Genomic DNA, 17,698 nt, shown 5'->3' with positions numbered 1-17,698 from the left:
AAGGTGAATCTCAAGACCATGGGGATGGGGAGGTGTCATATAGTTTCCACGCTACGGCAGGAACTGCAGGTTTGTGTAAAGCATAACCTTTGGGATGATGCCACACTGAGTCCATGCACCCCCTCAGGATATGTCGTCTTATAGGCCAGCTAGCTCAAAATGCCACCATAAGCCCCCTAACCCTAGGTGGGTAGCATATGGTTTTGGCAACCACTGAACATGACAACCCTGATCCCCCAGGAATCATAGTAACAGATCTCAACACCTTTTGCTCAGTCAAGTGTACTCTCCTTCGCTCAGAGAAATATATAAGGAATACATAGTGGGATGTTTTCAATATTTATTGAACCAACGTGATTCTTGTATATATGTGCTGCAATGATCAATTAAACAGAAGCAAATGAAAGTTATTAGAAGTACTAGGACAGTGAAAAGAAAGGAAAGTTCCACCATCGAGCTGTAACAATGTATATATGCAAGCATATAAAACAATATAGAGATCCGGTGCTTAAACTGATCTTGGCGTTGCAGTTCTTTTAGATAATTCCAAGAATCTCTGCAACACTGGGAATGTGAATAAGTTGCTACATGAAGTGCTCCTTGTGTATACTACTATCGCTGCCAGGTGTTTCTTTAAGGATGAGTAGGATAACACACTGTCTAGCAGGTGAATGCTGTAGGTCAATACTGTCGCTTGTTTTGTTCTTGTTTCTATCTTCGTGTTTGTGCATCAGTGGATGTACCTCTTCCATTTTGCTTCATAACTTTTTTGTGTGGTATGCTTCCTTGCTTCTCTAAAGTTTTCCAATGTCCAGGGTAGCTGTTGCAGACACCCTAACACTAGATACTTGGAAGCTAGGCCGCTAGGTTGAGTGTTGCTGGTTATGGGTCGTACACTTTCCCCTTTTGCATTGGTAGTAGATCATGTTCTGCTTTGATCATGATTATTTGTTCATTGCACATCTCCAGTAGGTCTGAGTACCAGGTCTGTCTGGCCCACTGTAGGGCTATGAAAATGAGGTTTGTCCCTGGTTGTCGGGCTTTCTTCAGTACATTGGGTAGTAGTGGAATCGGAGGAAAAGCATAGGCAAATCTCCCTGACCAGTAAATTGACAGGGCATTCCCTCCTTATAGGGGGTGTTGAAACCTGGAGGTGAAGGTTTGGCATATTTGTTTTTTTTTGCTGTTGCAAACATGTCTATTGTTCGTCTCCTCCAGGTCCTGAAGATTTTCTCCAGTGTTTATTGTTTTAGTTCCCATTCGTGCAAGCTGCATTACTGTATGCTCACCCTGTCTGCCTCAGTACTTTCTTTTCCTGGTAGGTGAATGGATTGCAGACTGATTTTCCTTGGTATTGCCCATTGCCAGATTTCCTGTGCGAGCTTGCTCAGGGAGAACAATTGCATTTGCAGGAATGTTTCCTGTATTGTTAGTGTTTGCAGTTTGCTCACTCTCCGCAGTGAAGTGATTGCAATTAGAAACACTGTTTTGAGGGTGAGTGATTTGAGATTCATCTTGTGCATATGCCCAAGGCTTCCTGTATTGTTAGTGCTTGCAGTTCACTCACTCTTCGCAGTGAAGTGATTGCAATTAGGAATGCTGTTTTAAGGGTGAGTGATTTGAGATCAGTCTTGTGCCTATGCCCAATGCTAACCTCAGGCATGTGTTGGCTATGTTCGCCTCTCTTGCACGACTGCCTAGGCCCTCCTTTTTGTACTTTGTACTTTGGGAGGTTGCATGCGGAATTCCAATTCATTCCATTGTTGATGGCCATATCTGTTTATCAGTGCATTTGAATTTGCAAAGCCCCACTGGGTTGCAGCATCTGTCTCCATCTTCCTTCTGACCATATCAACAGGTAGATTCATCAAAGACCCGTTTTGCGAGTCTTTAATAGCGATTCATAAGGAATCGCTATTACAGACTCGCAAAACGGGATTCATGTAGGAATCGCAAAATAAATTGCGATTCCTACACATTCCTTATATGTGATTAGCAAATTGCTAATCGCAAATAAGGAATACTCCCCATTCATTCCTATGGGCCGAATTTTGCGATTCCTACATGAATCCCGTTTTGCGAGTCTGTAATAGCGATTCCTTATGAATCGCTATTAAAGACTCGCAAAACGGGTCTTTGATTAATCTACCTGTAGATATGGTCAGAAGGAAGATGGAGACAGATGCTGCAACCCAGTGGGGCTTTGCAAATTCAAATGCACTGATAAACAGATATGGCCATCAACAATGGAATGAATTGGAATTCCGCATGCAACCTCCCAAAGTACAAAGTACAAAAAGGAGGGCCTAGGCAGTCGTGCAAGAGAGGCGAACATAGCCAACACATGCCTGAGGTTAGCATTGGGCATAGGCACAAGACTGATCTCAAATCACTCACCCTCAAAACAGCATTCCTAAAGGCCCATAGGAATGAATGGGGAGTATTCCTTATTTGCGATTAGCAATTAGCTAATCGCAAATAAGATAGCGATTTCAAGGGTGCCAGGGGTGTCCAAAGGACACCCTGTAGCACCCCTGAAATTCAAATTTACACAGGTGTTGCACACACACATGTCCAAAGGACATGTGTGTGTGTGTAACATACAACTGAGAAAAATGCACAAAAGTGCTTTTTTCTATTTTTTCGCAATTTACCACTAAGTCAGACTTTGTGGTAAATAGCGACCAAATATTGCGAATTCGCAATTTCAAATTGGTTGATGAATTGCATTTAAGGAATCTCTATTAGAGATTCCTTAAATCCAATTCCTCGCAAATATGCGATTTCGCGAATAGCGATTTTTGCATTTGGAATGATGAATCCCAAATGCAAAAATCACACTCGCTAAGGGCCAGATTCTCAGAATCTGGCCCTTTGCGAGCGCAATTTTGTTTCATGAATCGGGCTGCAGGCCTCTTGCTCTACCTTTCATGATGTGGTCCTGTGGAGGCGTGGGCATTGTTCCGCTTTCTTGCAGATGAAACAAGGATGGAGTCTGCAGAGGCATTTCCCTGTGTATATTTTGTGTTTTGCGTTGAATGCTTGTACTTTTTTCAATGCTTGGGGTCACTGCCTTTGCAGAGGTAGGCTCCTGAAAAGCCTCCTTCCCTTGATCTAGAAAGCTGGGTAGATTTGGTATGCGTAAAAGCCCTTTGGAGGCCGACATTAGTATAATTGAGGAGAAAGCAAGACCTTAAAGGATAGTTATCAACTCCTTATTCTGATGACTCGGTGTCAAGATGGTTCCACGACTCTTCGTCGAAGCCTGCTGCTTCTTCGGCCCCCCATTCCCCTCAGATACATAGAACTCTTCTTGTTCTTCCTCCTCATGAGGTTCTGGTGTTGCTGAAGCCTCCACAGCCAACTGATCGTCTTCGATGCTGAAGGACGTTGAGGGTTTCAACATGATCCGAAATTCCTTTAAGGATTCATAGAACTCCTTTTTTCTTTGTAGGAGCGCTGTCATTTCAACCTCGCTCTTTCTTTTTGATATCTTGCACTTTCTGTAAGGCAAAGGTCTTTTCTTCAGGGTCGGCGGTTCTGTCGTTCCCGAAGGCTTGATATATTCTCTAGCTCCCTCTCGAATGGATGGGACCGGCGACAATTTCAGCCTTTTCCCTGCGTCTGTCTCCCTCAGTTGGGATCCTTGGGGTCTTTCGCTCTTGGCTGACCTTCAGTCAAAAATGGTTTTACCGCCAAGGTTGCCTTGTAGGAATTTTTCTCAGAGACTTCAGACTCTGGGCCTTTTGGAGGTTTGATTACCTTATGGGTCTTCTTATTGGCATCCTTCGCCAATTTCTTCACCACCTGCGTCTTTTCGGCATAGGTGGCGTAGGTTTTGACGTATAACTCTGCCGCGAGCTGGCTCGTCCTCCTCGACGTTGTCATCGTCCTTGGTGGATAGTCCAATGTCTTTAAGTAGGACTTGTGGCTTGTGAGTGCTGGCCATGGCAGTGTAGTGTTTCAGCCTTTGTCTTCGGTGTAATGTCAAGGTCTTGGATTTGAACACTGTGTGTGCCGCGCAGTCCTCGTCTTGGTGGTCTTTCGGGAGACAAAGGTTACAGACCTAGTGGTCATCTCTCTGCATGAATTTGTGGAGGGAGTTTGGGCTGAAATTAAAAGTGGTATTTTCCATGTCCCCTACCTGGCCTCATTCTCTGACCATGTGGCTGTTTAAGCAAACTTTTGGTTAACCTGAGTCCTATTCTCCTCTACCTCCTGGTTGTCACAGTGCCAAGAAACCCTTGGGTGTAAGTTGTACTCTATAAGTTTTCATAGCAAATGTAAGTGGTTAATAATTTCAGAGTGTCCCAGTAAAAACAGAGGAGATCAATAAAAAATACACTGTTTTAGGATGGTAGCAGGTTTAGCATTTTCACTTCAGTCTTTCAGATATTTCAGGCAAGGCACATAAAAATTGCAAAGCCACAACAGTTGAGTATGTGCAGGGTAGGGGTTGAAGGGCTAGAGGCCTAGAGGCAGATGATTGCTTAAAGTTCCTCAAGTAAAGACAATTGGAGTAAATATGCTTCAAGACTGTATGAGCAAGGTTATCAAATGCGCTATAGAAAGAAATTAGTAAAGCTGAGAATGTTATTGTTTTAAATATTTTAAAAGGCATGGTTGTGACAATAGTCCTCCATGGAATGAGCATTAGTGACTGGATACCACAAGGTTTACTGGTGCTATCCAAACGATTTGACTATGATTAGAACTGAGAAATGAAAAGTACAGCTCAAAATCGTAAATTAAGTGTGCAAAGCAAGCAGAATAGGACAAAGCGATGGAGACTTGCAGTCTTTATATGCTATCATATTTCCTATTGCTCAGGACAAAACCTAATTCCTGCAAGAACAATGGCCGAACCATATTTGACTCTTTGTAGAAATATTTATGTGACAAACATACCAAAAAAGAATGGATGTGTACTTAGTTGGTGCTGGGGACATTTAGGCTTCATGCCCACTTCTATCTACCCCCTGCAGTGGAAATCACATCTAAGATAGATGCAGTGGTAGAGTGTCCACTTATACCTAATCTTATCTGAGGATGAAAGACCATTTAAGTGGGAGAAGTGAGTAGTGTGTTCATGCCGCTTCAATCCTTGGGTGCTTCTCCTTTACGAAATCACTTACACAGAATGAAGTAAAACTTCAGTCTGCTCGACATCCCATCCTTGCTCTCTTCAAAATGATCACTTATGAGTAACAATAGAGTACAGTCTGGGTTTCAATGCCATCTCCTGCTTCTTTGAATAAAGTGTATACTGAATGCTCATTCCATCCTTGGTATTTTTATAATAGTCGTGTAGCACTGCAGTTCAGTACTTGCATCTATCCAGGAATGACATACGTCACTTATTGTTTTGTTTTATATAGCGAAAACTAGACCCAAAGGTATCAGAACACTTTACATAAGCACAAGTTGTGTTACAGATGGACGCATTCATTTTGTCAGGCACGGAGAGACTAAGGGCCTGATTCCGAGTTTCGGCAGTGCGCGAGCGGGCGGGCCACCACCGCCAAGGTCCCATACTGCCAAGACTCACTGCCACCCGCCTGCCAGATTATGACAGATTATGACTTAAAAGTGGTCTGGCAGGTGGGCAGAGTGGCGGTCCCTCGGCAGTGCCTCTTTCAAAGGCCACAGTGCCTTTGAAAAATGCACTACAATAACAACGGCGCAAAAGGTTCCTGCACGGCATGGACTGTAAAGTCCATGCTGTGTAGAAACTTGAGTGCACGCACACAGGGTGGTAGTGCATCCACATGTGAGGAACCATGGGGCCCCTTTGTTTCCTCTCAGCCACGGTTTTCATGGCACTTCCGTGGCTGGACCACCACCGCCGAGCCACCACAATTCTAGCGGTCCTGGAAACTGGGCCCTCAGTGAATTGTCCAGAATCACAGGATGTTGAGCGTCCAGACTGAGACTCGAACCTGGTTCCCCAGGTTTGAGGTCAACCACTATAGATGCACAAATTTCTTAAAAGAACACCCAGGACTATAAACATAGCCATTGACAAATATGGACAGCTCGGAAAATCCCAGTGTTTGCTGCAAGTATTAACTGTACCATGTTTCATTGTGAAGACTCAACTAAAATGATGAGGAGAATTTAGTTTAACTTTATGCTATTTGCGGCTTTCAATGGAAAAAAATAAGTTTGGCATAATGCAACAAAGCAGATAAAACTGTGCATTCCATATTTCACTCTGCAGACTGGGATATCAAACATTTTCATTAGTCTTTGTTTTAAATCATAGGAGACAACGATTTTGAAAGGAACATCTTCCCATTGTGAGGTCTGCTAATAAAACCGCAGGTGTCATTTAAAGAATTTGGAGAAGGGAATACATTCAAGTCCAGCGGTCGCGACACTAGCGCACCTCTCTTGGCAAATCAATTGCATAGACAGCAATTGCATTTGTCAGACAGTAATGTTCCTTACCTTAGGTTTTACCTAGTGAGTGGAGCAAACTGCGTTCAATAAGCCTACCTACAATACGTCGCCCTTTATACTACAGGTTTAGGAAGTTAAAGGGGGATGGGCATCAAGGGAATACTTACAAACCATGCAGCACATGTAGATATGTAAGTTTAACTTGCATTTTACATTTTATGATGAGCTTCTCTGATGCCCATTTAAATTGTACTGGAAAGACACCTGGAAATAGATTCTACATTGCAGGGCATGACACACTGATTTTCACATTCCGCCTCTCAGACCGTCAGTTGAATGGGAACAGATACTTGCAGAAGCATAAAACGTCTACAAATCAAATACTTGTTAAACAAAATACATTCCGATCATTTGAATTTGTTCACTGATCAATTTGTCATAAAAAAAGTACTAAATGGTTTTGACAGCACCCATTCTCCCGCTATAGTCCTTCCACCCTCTCTGATAGTCCATTAACAATTTTCCCTACCAAGTTCAGCTCTAAAAAGTAATACATGACTTACTTACCTTGGTTTGTATCATTCTCTGGGGAATATTGTTCATAGCATTAGAAAGCCAACCTTCAAGGCTTTTTGCAAAATTTCGAATGGCTTGGGTCAAGGCACCTAGTCATTGTGGAACGAAAAAACAGAGGGTTAAAGATCACAAAGTGCATGTCCTGCAAAAAGCAACTCCCCTGGACTCACGACACGCGCATTCCACATCCATGAGTTCTACCAGAGTCCCAGCCTTAGATGGAGTGTGAGGCAGAATGCCACATGCTAACAACAAGAATTCTATTCTCAATCTTCCTGCAGTCTAAGCATTTCCCCGGGTCGTGAACACCAGTGCAGGCCATTCCCATTGATTTAAACTAGTAAGGATATTACATACATTTTCAAATTCCATTCAAACAAACACAAATCGGCGGCAACAGGCATGTTTTCAACACATTAATACCATACATAACAGAAAGCTATACTTTAATAAAACAGTACATTTTCAAAACACTAACCACATGTGCTAAGAAATTCCTTAAGACCAGTCTTTTTCCCCAAAAAGTATTTTCACTGTCGTAAATAATTACATCTGTCTTGAAAGTTCAAGGAATATGCAAGTTCAGCTAAAGTGGAAGAAATACCATGCTACTCGCCTCTAAGGTCCATTCTTTCTTAGAAGCAAGCTTTCGCCATGTATTCTTGTGAGAACAGCCTTAAGACATAGTACCAAGCCCTGTCTTCAAAGGTACAGATGAAGTCCTTATCACTGCACCTGATCGAAGTACGGCATAAAACATACACCGCCCTGCAGCACAGAAATGCTGCATTTAGATATTCTGAGTTCCGCCCCTTTTTCTCTCCACTGTGAACCCATCAGAGCATACAATATGGCTGGTTGTCATTCCTAGTGACTTCTCAATGCTACTCATCGGTACAGTACTGCAGACTATACGGCATTGCTGGATGTATAAGACTTAGTCCTATGAGGTGCTCCGCTGTTGTTCCTCTGTGGATCTCCAAGACAGATTCCTAATGGCCATTCCTTTGCCAATTGTCTGGAATGACTATACAGTGGGTTGCTGCCTGCTGCTCATGAGTGGACTACTCAGAGCAAGTATGTCAAGGCTGGTTATGTAAAGTTCATTCTTATGGGTGTTCCCTGTCTGGATTGACTCTTAAGGCATGCATTGTGGCTCATCGCATAATGCTGCCCATTTGTCACTCCACAGTAGACCAAGCAGGACATATATTCTGAGTTCCACCCCTTTGTCTCTCCACTGTGAACCCATCAGAGCATACAATATGGCTGGTTGTCATTCCTAGCGACTTCTCAATGCTACTCATCGGTACAGTACTGCAGACTATACAGCATTGTTGGATGTATAAGACTTAGTCCTATGAGTTGCTCTGCTGTTGCTCCTCTGTGGATCTCTAAGACCAATTCCTAATGGCCATTCCTTTGCCAATTCTGGAATGACTATACAGTGGGTTGCTGCCTGCTGCTCATGAGTGGACTACTCAGAGCAAGTATGTCAAGGCTGGTTATGTAAAGTTCATTCTTATGGGTGTTCCCTGTCTTGTTTGACTACTTGGGCATGCATTGTGGCTCATCGCATAATGCTGCCCATTTGTCACTCCACAGTAGACCAAGCAGGACATATACAATGGCTAGTTCTATGCTGCCCATATCTCTGAGTTGTTCCTTTTTGCTCATGAGTAGAACTCTCAGACTCTGGAGTGCGGCTGATTGTAAAATGTTTTTTCATCTGGGTTGCTCTGCTGACGCTCAAGTTGCCGACTCACATCACACAGCATGGCTATTTGTACAATGCCATTCACATGAGCCACTCTTCGGCAGCTTCTCTACAGATTCCTATCTATGGTTGGCTGCATAACCTTTGCCGCTCCTGGATAGTCATCAATGGGTTACTCCCTGCTGTGGACCCATCAGAGCCTGAACCATGGCTAGATTTATAATGTCCATTCCAATTGGTTGGTTCCTTCCTCATATGGGAGGACTTCTCAGCCATATACCACACCATAATGCTGTCCCCATGTTGCTCCACACGTAACACCATCAAACCCTTTAGTATGGTGGACATCAAAGGTGTAGACAATGGCTGCTCTTATAATGGTTGCTTCTGATGCTTCATGGTGAACCTAGATGAACATATACTACAGCTAATTGCACAATACCCATTCCTTTTGGTTGATCTCTCAGACTCCTGAATGAACTCCTCGGATCATATGGCCTGGCTGATTACATAATGATCATTCCAATCGATTGCTTCTTGGCCACTCCAGAGTTTCACGTCTGGGTCCATTTTATGCCCATACTTAACATGGTTTAAACTGTGCGCTAGAGGTGTGCTGCACCTTTTCTCACACATTTCTCCTATACCCATGAGTGATTGCAGCAACATGCTTGCTACAACAAACAAATACTTTCATGACCAACGTCAACTAACCTAGTCTTCTTTATCCAAGTTGTCTCCCCTCTCCCTGGAATTTCATGGATAGTTGGTGACCGGACGATGTCGTTCTAGCCCTTTCTTTTTGCTCTCTCCCCCTTCGCTGCACTGCAGATTTATTCCCATGTTGTAGTTGTGTCTATGGTTTGCTTCCTTACTGTCGGCCTACGGTGTAATTGTAATGTCCTCCTGCTGTGTACTGGGTGTATGTGAAGCGCTCTGATACCTACGGGTCGAGCTAGCGCTATAAAAAACTTTAAAATAATAATAATAATAATAATAATAATGGTTTGCTCAATCTCTGCCATAGACACACAACACAAAAGTTCTTCCTGCATAGGCTATGCTGCACCTTCTCTCCATCCATACTGTCGCAGATAATGATTACATATTCTATTTCTCACTCCTTTACACTTCAATTTTCAAGGTAGACACTGCAACAAAACTTACTAAGAGCACAACTCAAAACACTAACTACATAGGAAACATGACAGACACACTCTCTTCCATCTACAGCATTGCCATGGAGGACAGTACTTCGGCGTATTATCAAGGGTATTAAGTGAGAGACACACAGTTGCAGACAATAATTCAACAGCTCTTCGACCTTTTTCAAGGTCATCTAATATTAAGAAATATAATGTCTACACAAAGACGGATCGTTAGTAGTGATATTTTGCACAATGAACTGTCAAGTACATTAAAATTTCAGGGAGTGCAGAAAAAGAAGTAAGAGAAAAATAAACACTTTAAAAAAAAACTTTTTACAAAACAAAGTAAGTCTTAGGTTGTAGCTCTGTGCATGAAAATGCATATCGTGAAACATTATAAAATAAAACCACATACTAGGAATAGGTCTTAGGACATCAGGAATTAGAATTTCCACCAAAGCTTGGTACATCACATGGTCACAGTTACACATCCACTTCAAGATAGATTCGTTTTTGCAGAGAGCAATCAGTTTCACCGTCGGTAGTCGACTTTCGATTTCACTCAAATTGCTGCATGAAAAGATTTACAAAGAGTGAATTCGACGCTATGAGTACATTGGAGAAACAGCACTATTTTTACACTGTTGACATGTTTTCAGCTGAGAGCAATGGTGCAAAATCACAAGGTCTAACTAGAGAAAAGACTCATTGAGGCTACCAATGTGCTAGCATTGACGGGCCACCATCCTCAGGTTCAACACCCTGATTCATCAGTTGAAAATCAGCATCTAAACCGCTTGAACATGCTACAGGATAGACAGCAGCCTCATGACTGAGCTTCTTGTGGAAAGTCAAAGGAGTGAAATCTGAGGAGTGGAAGGCGACCGCTGGCAGTCAAAAGAAACATATCTGTCAAACATGACACACAATACTGGCAATAGACTTACATGCAACTCATCCTCCTCTTCATATAACCATTACAGGAGCATCGGTAACAAATGATAAAGACACATGCATTGGGCCAATGCAATTTACAGTTAAATAGGCTTCTAGTGGACGGCTGCTCTGACCGATAGTAAAGTCATTTAAAGAGTACTTTTGACAGAGTGAAAGGAAATTGCATAGGTGGCAACTCAGCAGTTTTTGTCTTTAAGGAAATCAAAGTTTGCACTATAAAGTGTCAGGATATGAGGAATTTATTCTTCGTGGGAATCTGTTGTATTGGAGCATTCACAATGCAGGCTATGCTATTTTGGATAACTGTAGCAAGCTATGTTTCCTTACGATACATGGCATCACAGTTGGCAAGCTGATGGGTCCAAACAATGAGAGTGCTGGAGCAGGTCTTGTTTCAGCTACCCTTAATGGGTCATTGGTCCTGTGACACAGTACAAGCAAGTATGAACTGGTCAAAAGGAATAATTGTAAATTTTGCTCCACCAGTTCTAATCCTGCTACAAAACAACTTGTACCCGCTACTTATTGTGAACCTGAAGATGTAATCAGTGGAGCGTGAGGCCTTGAACCAGGAGCTCCTAAGGAGTGAAACTGACAATGACTCATCCTAGTAGTTGATTTGGTATCCTTTCAAGAATGCCAATGGAAGTATGTCATAGGGGCATTTGCCGCATAGGATCTGTGGAAGGAAAGGACCGTCCTACTGAACTCTTCTGGATGAGGTACAGTATGATCCATCCAGAATGCACATTCATGAGGGTGCTTTCAAAGAAGGATCAGAGTTGTCAATTATACCAGTTCTTTAAAGATAGAACTACTCATGTGCATTATGCAACCTTGCCAGATGTTATTTAAGTCGGCTTCAAAACGGATGCAAAACTTCTTGTGAATTCCCAATTTCCCATACGGTGGTTAGCAGGAATGACTGGACATACAGAGATGTAAATCAATGTTGCCATTTCAGCCAAGTGTTAGCATTTTATAGCCTGTCTCTACAGAAGCATTTATTTCAACTGTGTTGATGCTCAAGACATCTTCAATTCCTATAAGTCAGTTGTTGCCTTGGACACAGGACCTACTCTGTTTTTTTGCTGCTTTGTAGTTGATCTCCTAGATAATTAGTACATCACCCTGATTGGACTGGCTTGTCAACGGGCTACAATAATACTACCCCATAGGTGTCTGCCCACTTATCCAAAAGACCTAGAAAGGACAGAATACCTTGGTCCTGAAGAGACCCTGCACTGTAAAAGGGTCGAAACGCAGTCACTGTATTTGAAAGTGAACCAGTTTAACAGCTCTGACTATTGTACACAGGAGCTGGAATCATTACAAAGTTAATCTTTGGTCGCCTTTTAAAAAAATTGTAGAAACCAAGCTGTACACGTTACATGTTTTTCACTGTTTGTTATATGGTTCCATTTCACTTGGGGACACAAAAGCACTATTGTTTTTTCTGTGTCTGTGTATATATCAATTTGAATTTTACTGATAAAAAGAATTAATGTGAACACAAAGTCTGCAAGGCCCTCTTTCTTTCTGACATCATCTTAACCCGTTTTTGTGATTGCGTTTGTGCATTCGATTATTATTGTAGATTAGCCTAACTTTCCCCTGGAACATGCCCCTTGTTCTTGTTTTCGCCTAGAACAGACAGAAGCAACTGTTTTCAACATGAATTTTCTTTTTCACAATCACAATAGTAGGCTGCACAAACTCGGTTCATCACAAGACCTGCAGTTATTGATCCACGCCTTTATCTCAAAACACATGAATCATAGTAGACCTGCACATGTTGCTTATATTCATGCAGAACATTGTAAACTAGCTGCTGGATAGATGGTGAGACACTCCCCTGTTTAATCATATTACTCACTCTCTCTGTAATCTGCACTATGTTCCCCCAAGGTGTGTCATTCAGATCATGGTAGTCATTGTTTGCTTTTATGGGGATTATTCCTCATCATAACCAACAATAATCAGAACTAACATACCTGATGGCCGTGCCTAGAGATCATGGCCCCATGCTTTTAGGGTGGGAGTGATCTCGAATATGGAAGTCCATATACCCAGAAAGCAAATTCCTTTCAAATATTTATCAATTTAGACAATTGTAGAAGACTTTTCTCCCACTTGACTTTCATAATCTTACGTTGTAGTTGTTGAGTACTGAAACCTAAGCTTTTCATATCTCTGCATTTTGTACAGTATTGGAGTACTCCATCCAATGCAGGCATCCTTTTTACTCTAAATATACAAACTGCATTTTAGGGAAGCCTGGATTTGCTTATGGAATTTGAAAGGCTTGACAGACTGGAAGTGACATTGAGCTTATCCTCTGTTGCAGAAAGCTGTTGAAAGCTTTGGGCAAAATGTAAACATAACCAAAAATATTGGCAGCAACAGTAAGGATTTAAACTAGAGTGAATTCAGGACAACACTTTCCTGCTTTACACTACAAGTGGCCTAAGTCAGTGAGGAAGAGGTGACCCCCATTAGGGCTATCTCATTGCATATTGGTTCCAAAACCCTGTCACAGGTATACGAAGCCTGGCCGATGATTAAGATGAAGAGCTGCATAATGATTGTTATATATAAGGGTCCTTCTCCTTTTGCAGCAGTACCATATTCTAGATCCATATTCTGGACATCTATTGCAAAGCAGTGTTCCTACTTCATGGATGGGGGCTTGGTGACTGAGTGATTACAGATTCTTTAGTGCTGGCTGACCAGTTGCTGCTTAGTGCCTTGCCTAACATCAACACAGTAGTTTTTAGTGAATTAACGAACAAAACATAAAGTAGCCATTTTACATCCATAAGGTCAAGGATGCTGCTTTCTCTCTTTTTTATGCAAGAGGTGCAGCTTTATACATAGTTCAAACTGTCATGATTCATTGATAAAAAATATCAATGTAATAAATGAAATGATTAAAATTCATATCAACCAATGTAAGCACTTCAAGGACTTCCTTTTTCAATATCATCATGCTTACAGTGCCATATTTCCCAAAAACAAAAACAGAACCTATAAAAAGAGCTCCAATGAAGTGCAAATGTCGCCTAAAGTGCATAATTGAACAACCCAATAGCTACAGCAACCAAATTGAGTAACCTGCAGCCTGGTATAATAATGTGCCCATGGTGCCGGTTAGTGCTCATCAAACTCGGATGTTGCCACACTCCTGAACAATGTCAACATCCAACCAGCAGTCTCCCAAATGGCCATATATCAGTACATACCCAGTTTCTTATTGTGAGGCAAAAATACAGAAGAGAAGTGTAAAAAAACATAAAAGAGCTGTGCTAAAGTGCAGATATAGCCTAATGTGCTTGATTTATTCACCCCAGTAGCAGCAGCAACCTCATTGGGTCCCCTACGACCCGGTATAAGAAAGTGCCAAAAATACTTATCGGTACTTTTCAACCTGGAATGGTGCCATACCCCTGTGCTGCGTGGACATCCAACCAATAGTCTACCAAGTGGCCATATGTGAGAGCATACTCAATTTCTTTCTCTTAGGCAAAAATACCCACATTTTCCGGTAACGTGCTGTTTTATCGAGCTGAATATGGTATCAAAGCTCCTTTTCTCGGACTATCTTTAACCTATTGGACCATTTTAAAAATGTAGGACCAATAGTAGACTCGCAGTGTTTAGTAATAATCGATCAGGATTCCACCATTTAGATAAAAATAAATTGTCCCCCTTCTTTCTCATACAGGGAATCAGCAGCAATGCCACAAAGTGCCAAGATATGCGATGGTTCACCCTACTGACGTACTCTAACTGAAATCCGAGTAAAAAGCTGTGTCCAGTAGTCTTCAAAACCACACATGACCAAAGACGTTTCCAGTCCTCTTGATAGTCACATGTAGGGCATTTCCCACTTATCGCCCGGAACATTTTATTAAATCCAATAGGGGTGTAGTACAGTATGCAGCCATTGTAAAACACCATCCTGTGAAAATTAGCTCCTTAATAGAAAAAACCCAAAGATGAAATACTTTTGCCAGCTATCCCTGTCCATATTATCACAGGTTCGGCAACTCTATTTAGCACAGATCCCCTCAATACCTTGAGCATGAATCATGGCCAAATTCCTTGAACCATGAGCTAAGGGAGTCTTTAGCCTTATCTGCCGCGAACAACTTCCTAACTAGTGCTTCTGATTGGTCTTAATATCTACCAGAAACAAGGACTTAAAATGAGAAAACAACTGATTTTACAAAAACCTATACAATGCACTGTACCAAAGAGCAGATGGGTAGAGACATTGTTTTTCATTAGATTGGATAATATGATGACGTCGTTTGTCTGGGGGAATAAGACCCCTCGGGCTAATATGAACATTTTACACCCGCCTAAGCAAAAGACGGCCTGGCTCTCCCTGACTTTAGGCAATATTATTGGGCATCCTTTGCATTACAGGTGAGGAGATTCTATGTGCAATTTTCCAGGTTTGATGATTTTGTTATGGTATATATGCTTAAGAGTTATGGGTTTAACAGCCTTTCCGATTCCATTAATGAACCGAGAAAGGTGAGGTATAGGACCCTGCTGGTGCTTTGGTACACTCAGCACCAACTGTCTACAAAGCAAATAATCCCTGCACTTCATGCCTAAACACCCCTGACTAGCAGCAAACATGTATCTCCTTGTTTTTAAGGAAGTGTTATTAACATATGGTGGGCCATCCAGATTAATAAAGTAGGTAATTTTATCGAAGGTACTAGAATTAAGTTCTTGGAATAATACTGCTTTCTTTCTAATGCAAGGTACCCATAGTCAAGTGTGCAGTGTCTTTGTTCTCAAAAACAATGGCAGGTTTTGTGACCACATTATACAGACAATAGCCACATGGGACACAAACATTTGCTAAGGTTTCATGATGGCTCATTCTCCTTCAATGCAATACCCAAGAGCTCATCTTACATCAAGCATACAGCAAACTCTTTCTGCTGGTAAATACGGTGTTTAAAGAAAGAGGCATTTTTGTTATCTGGCCAACATAAAACATGGACCGGACTTAGAGTATAAAATAGTGAATGAATACCCAAGACAATCTTGTCCTGTTGAATCCCCACATATGATGCCACATTGTGAGTGCTGTAGTTCTCTCAATTCATATAGATTCCACATTGGTGGAGGGATACGCCATGTTGGGTAAACATGCTTGAGTGCCTCTAAGGTAGCAAGTATGTCTATCATCCTAAAGGGAGAGGGGTTTTTCCTATTGTTGTACGACAAAAGTGTCAAGTAGACTCGCGATGAATAAGAAATAAGAAATGTTCAAAATATTGAAGAATATCCTGCACTAGGCAGAAAATAGCACTATCTATATTTGAATACACCATGAGGCAAAGAGATTCACTTGCTGCATAGCAATATGGCGTGGTTGTTCTTCTGTCTCACTGATGAGGTCAATACCCCTTTAAGGTAGGCGTAAGTACCCTGTTCTAGAACAGTTGTTCTCAACCTTTTGACTTCCATGAACCCCCACTGAATCATTACTAGTATCTTGAAGCCTCCACTTAGTCATTATTGGAAGCCAGGGGCCCTGGCCTAAACAATTTTGATTATTCGAGCCACAAAACAATACACTTTTGATGTAATATTTTATTTAATTCACACACAATTATTAAAAAAAAGCTATTTTAATGGGAAGGTTGAAGATTTTTCTAAATTCCACTAAAGCAACCCATTGTCTATACCATATTTTGCTTGGTGCAATTGCACTGTCCCACAAATTAATTTGAGGATACAATTTAATTTTAGACTTCTATTTTAAATTTCTTGACACTTACAGAATGTTTTCAAATTTTCAATTTTACATGTTTCTTCTTCTTTTCTAACATTATTTAGTTTTCTAAGGAGTCGTGGCCCGCCCTGAGTATGCTTTGAAGACCCACAGGGGTCCCTGAACTATAGATTAATAACCACTTATACCTAATTTCAGGAACCAAGCTAACTAAGTTCCGTGAGCAAGGGTCTGGGAGGCTGACCTGCCCTAGCACATTCTTGAGACTTGTGGACATATTAACAGTTTCATATTGTGGGGCATGGTCTCGGCGCCACTCAAGATGGCCGCTTAGGTGTGGAGTTCCGCCGAGCTGGGATGCGTCTCCATCGTTAACTGTGCGCCATCCTCTTCATTTCAGCAACGGAGCCCACTGAATTACGCCGGAACACCGCTGGACTTTGGTGATGAATTTCTGGCCACTTAATGCCTCTTTTTCCCTGATTTACCGCTATCACGTCTTTCGCGCTACTTGCGGCCGCCATTTTGTGAAGCGCCGCGGCTGATGCATGAGCCGCGGTTTGGAAAGCTTCACCTCAAGTTTGTCATAAGCCTCTCCTGACTCCTGTTACCATGGGCCTTCGCCAGGATAATGCTTCCAACTGCCCTTTAGGGATGTTACATCTTACACAGTCAGGCTGAAAACTTTCTGCTTTTTCTGTTTCCTACGGCGTCTTACCTCACTCTCTCCTTACCGCCATTTTGAGCTCCTGACTAGAATTTCTACCGGGACTTTTACAATTTAATGAGAGCATCTTCCAATATGCCTGTGGTACCTACATTACTGGAATTTTGTGCTCTCCTATTAGAGGTCTCTTCCTCATGATGTCTTCTCTGTGCCTGGGTCTTTGTGATACACTTTCTTCTCCACAGCCTCTGCTTCCAGTGCACCAGCATTGTTAATACCAATGACTTTTTGCTCCACAGCCTCTGCTTCCAGTGTACCAGCATTGTTAATGCCAATGACCTGTTACTATGTGATTTGATACTCAGTTTTTTGCTAGTACTGTTTTGGTAGGAATTGCTCATATCTATAGAGAAAACGGCGGTAGCTCGTTATTTCCTTATTCTACGCAGTACAAGGCAAATCCATTTATT

General features: G+C 41.9%; 1 protein-coding gene across 1 annotated transcript in view; it reads right to left on the bottom strand.

Moving 5' to 3' along the window:
* RFX3 (regulatory factor X3) overlaps window positions 1-17,698 on the bottom strand; it is a 688,772-nt gene that overhangs the window by 89,036 nt on the left and 582,038 nt on the right. Inside the window, exons 12-13 of the mRNA XM_086961210.1 lie at window positions 10,259-10,413; window positions 6,970-7,067 (exon numbers count right to left, since the gene is read on the bottom strand). Of these exons, the coding sequence (XP_086817336.1) occupies window positions 6,970-7,067; window positions 10,259-10,413 (253 nt within the window). The remainder of the gene's footprint in view (window positions 1-6,969; window positions 7,068-10,258; window positions 10,414-17,698) is intronic.

The sequence above is a fragment of the Lissotriton vulgaris genome, chromosome 3_1 (assembly GCF_964263255.1).
Source record: "Lissotriton vulgaris chromosome 3_1, aLisVul1.2, whole genome shotgun sequence".
Lineage (NCBI taxonomy): Eukaryota > Metazoa > Chordata > Amphibia > Caudata > Salamandridae > Lissotriton > Lissotriton vulgaris.
Note: the sequence above shows the minus strand (reverse complement) of the source record. Positions and strands in the feature narration are given on the sequence as shown.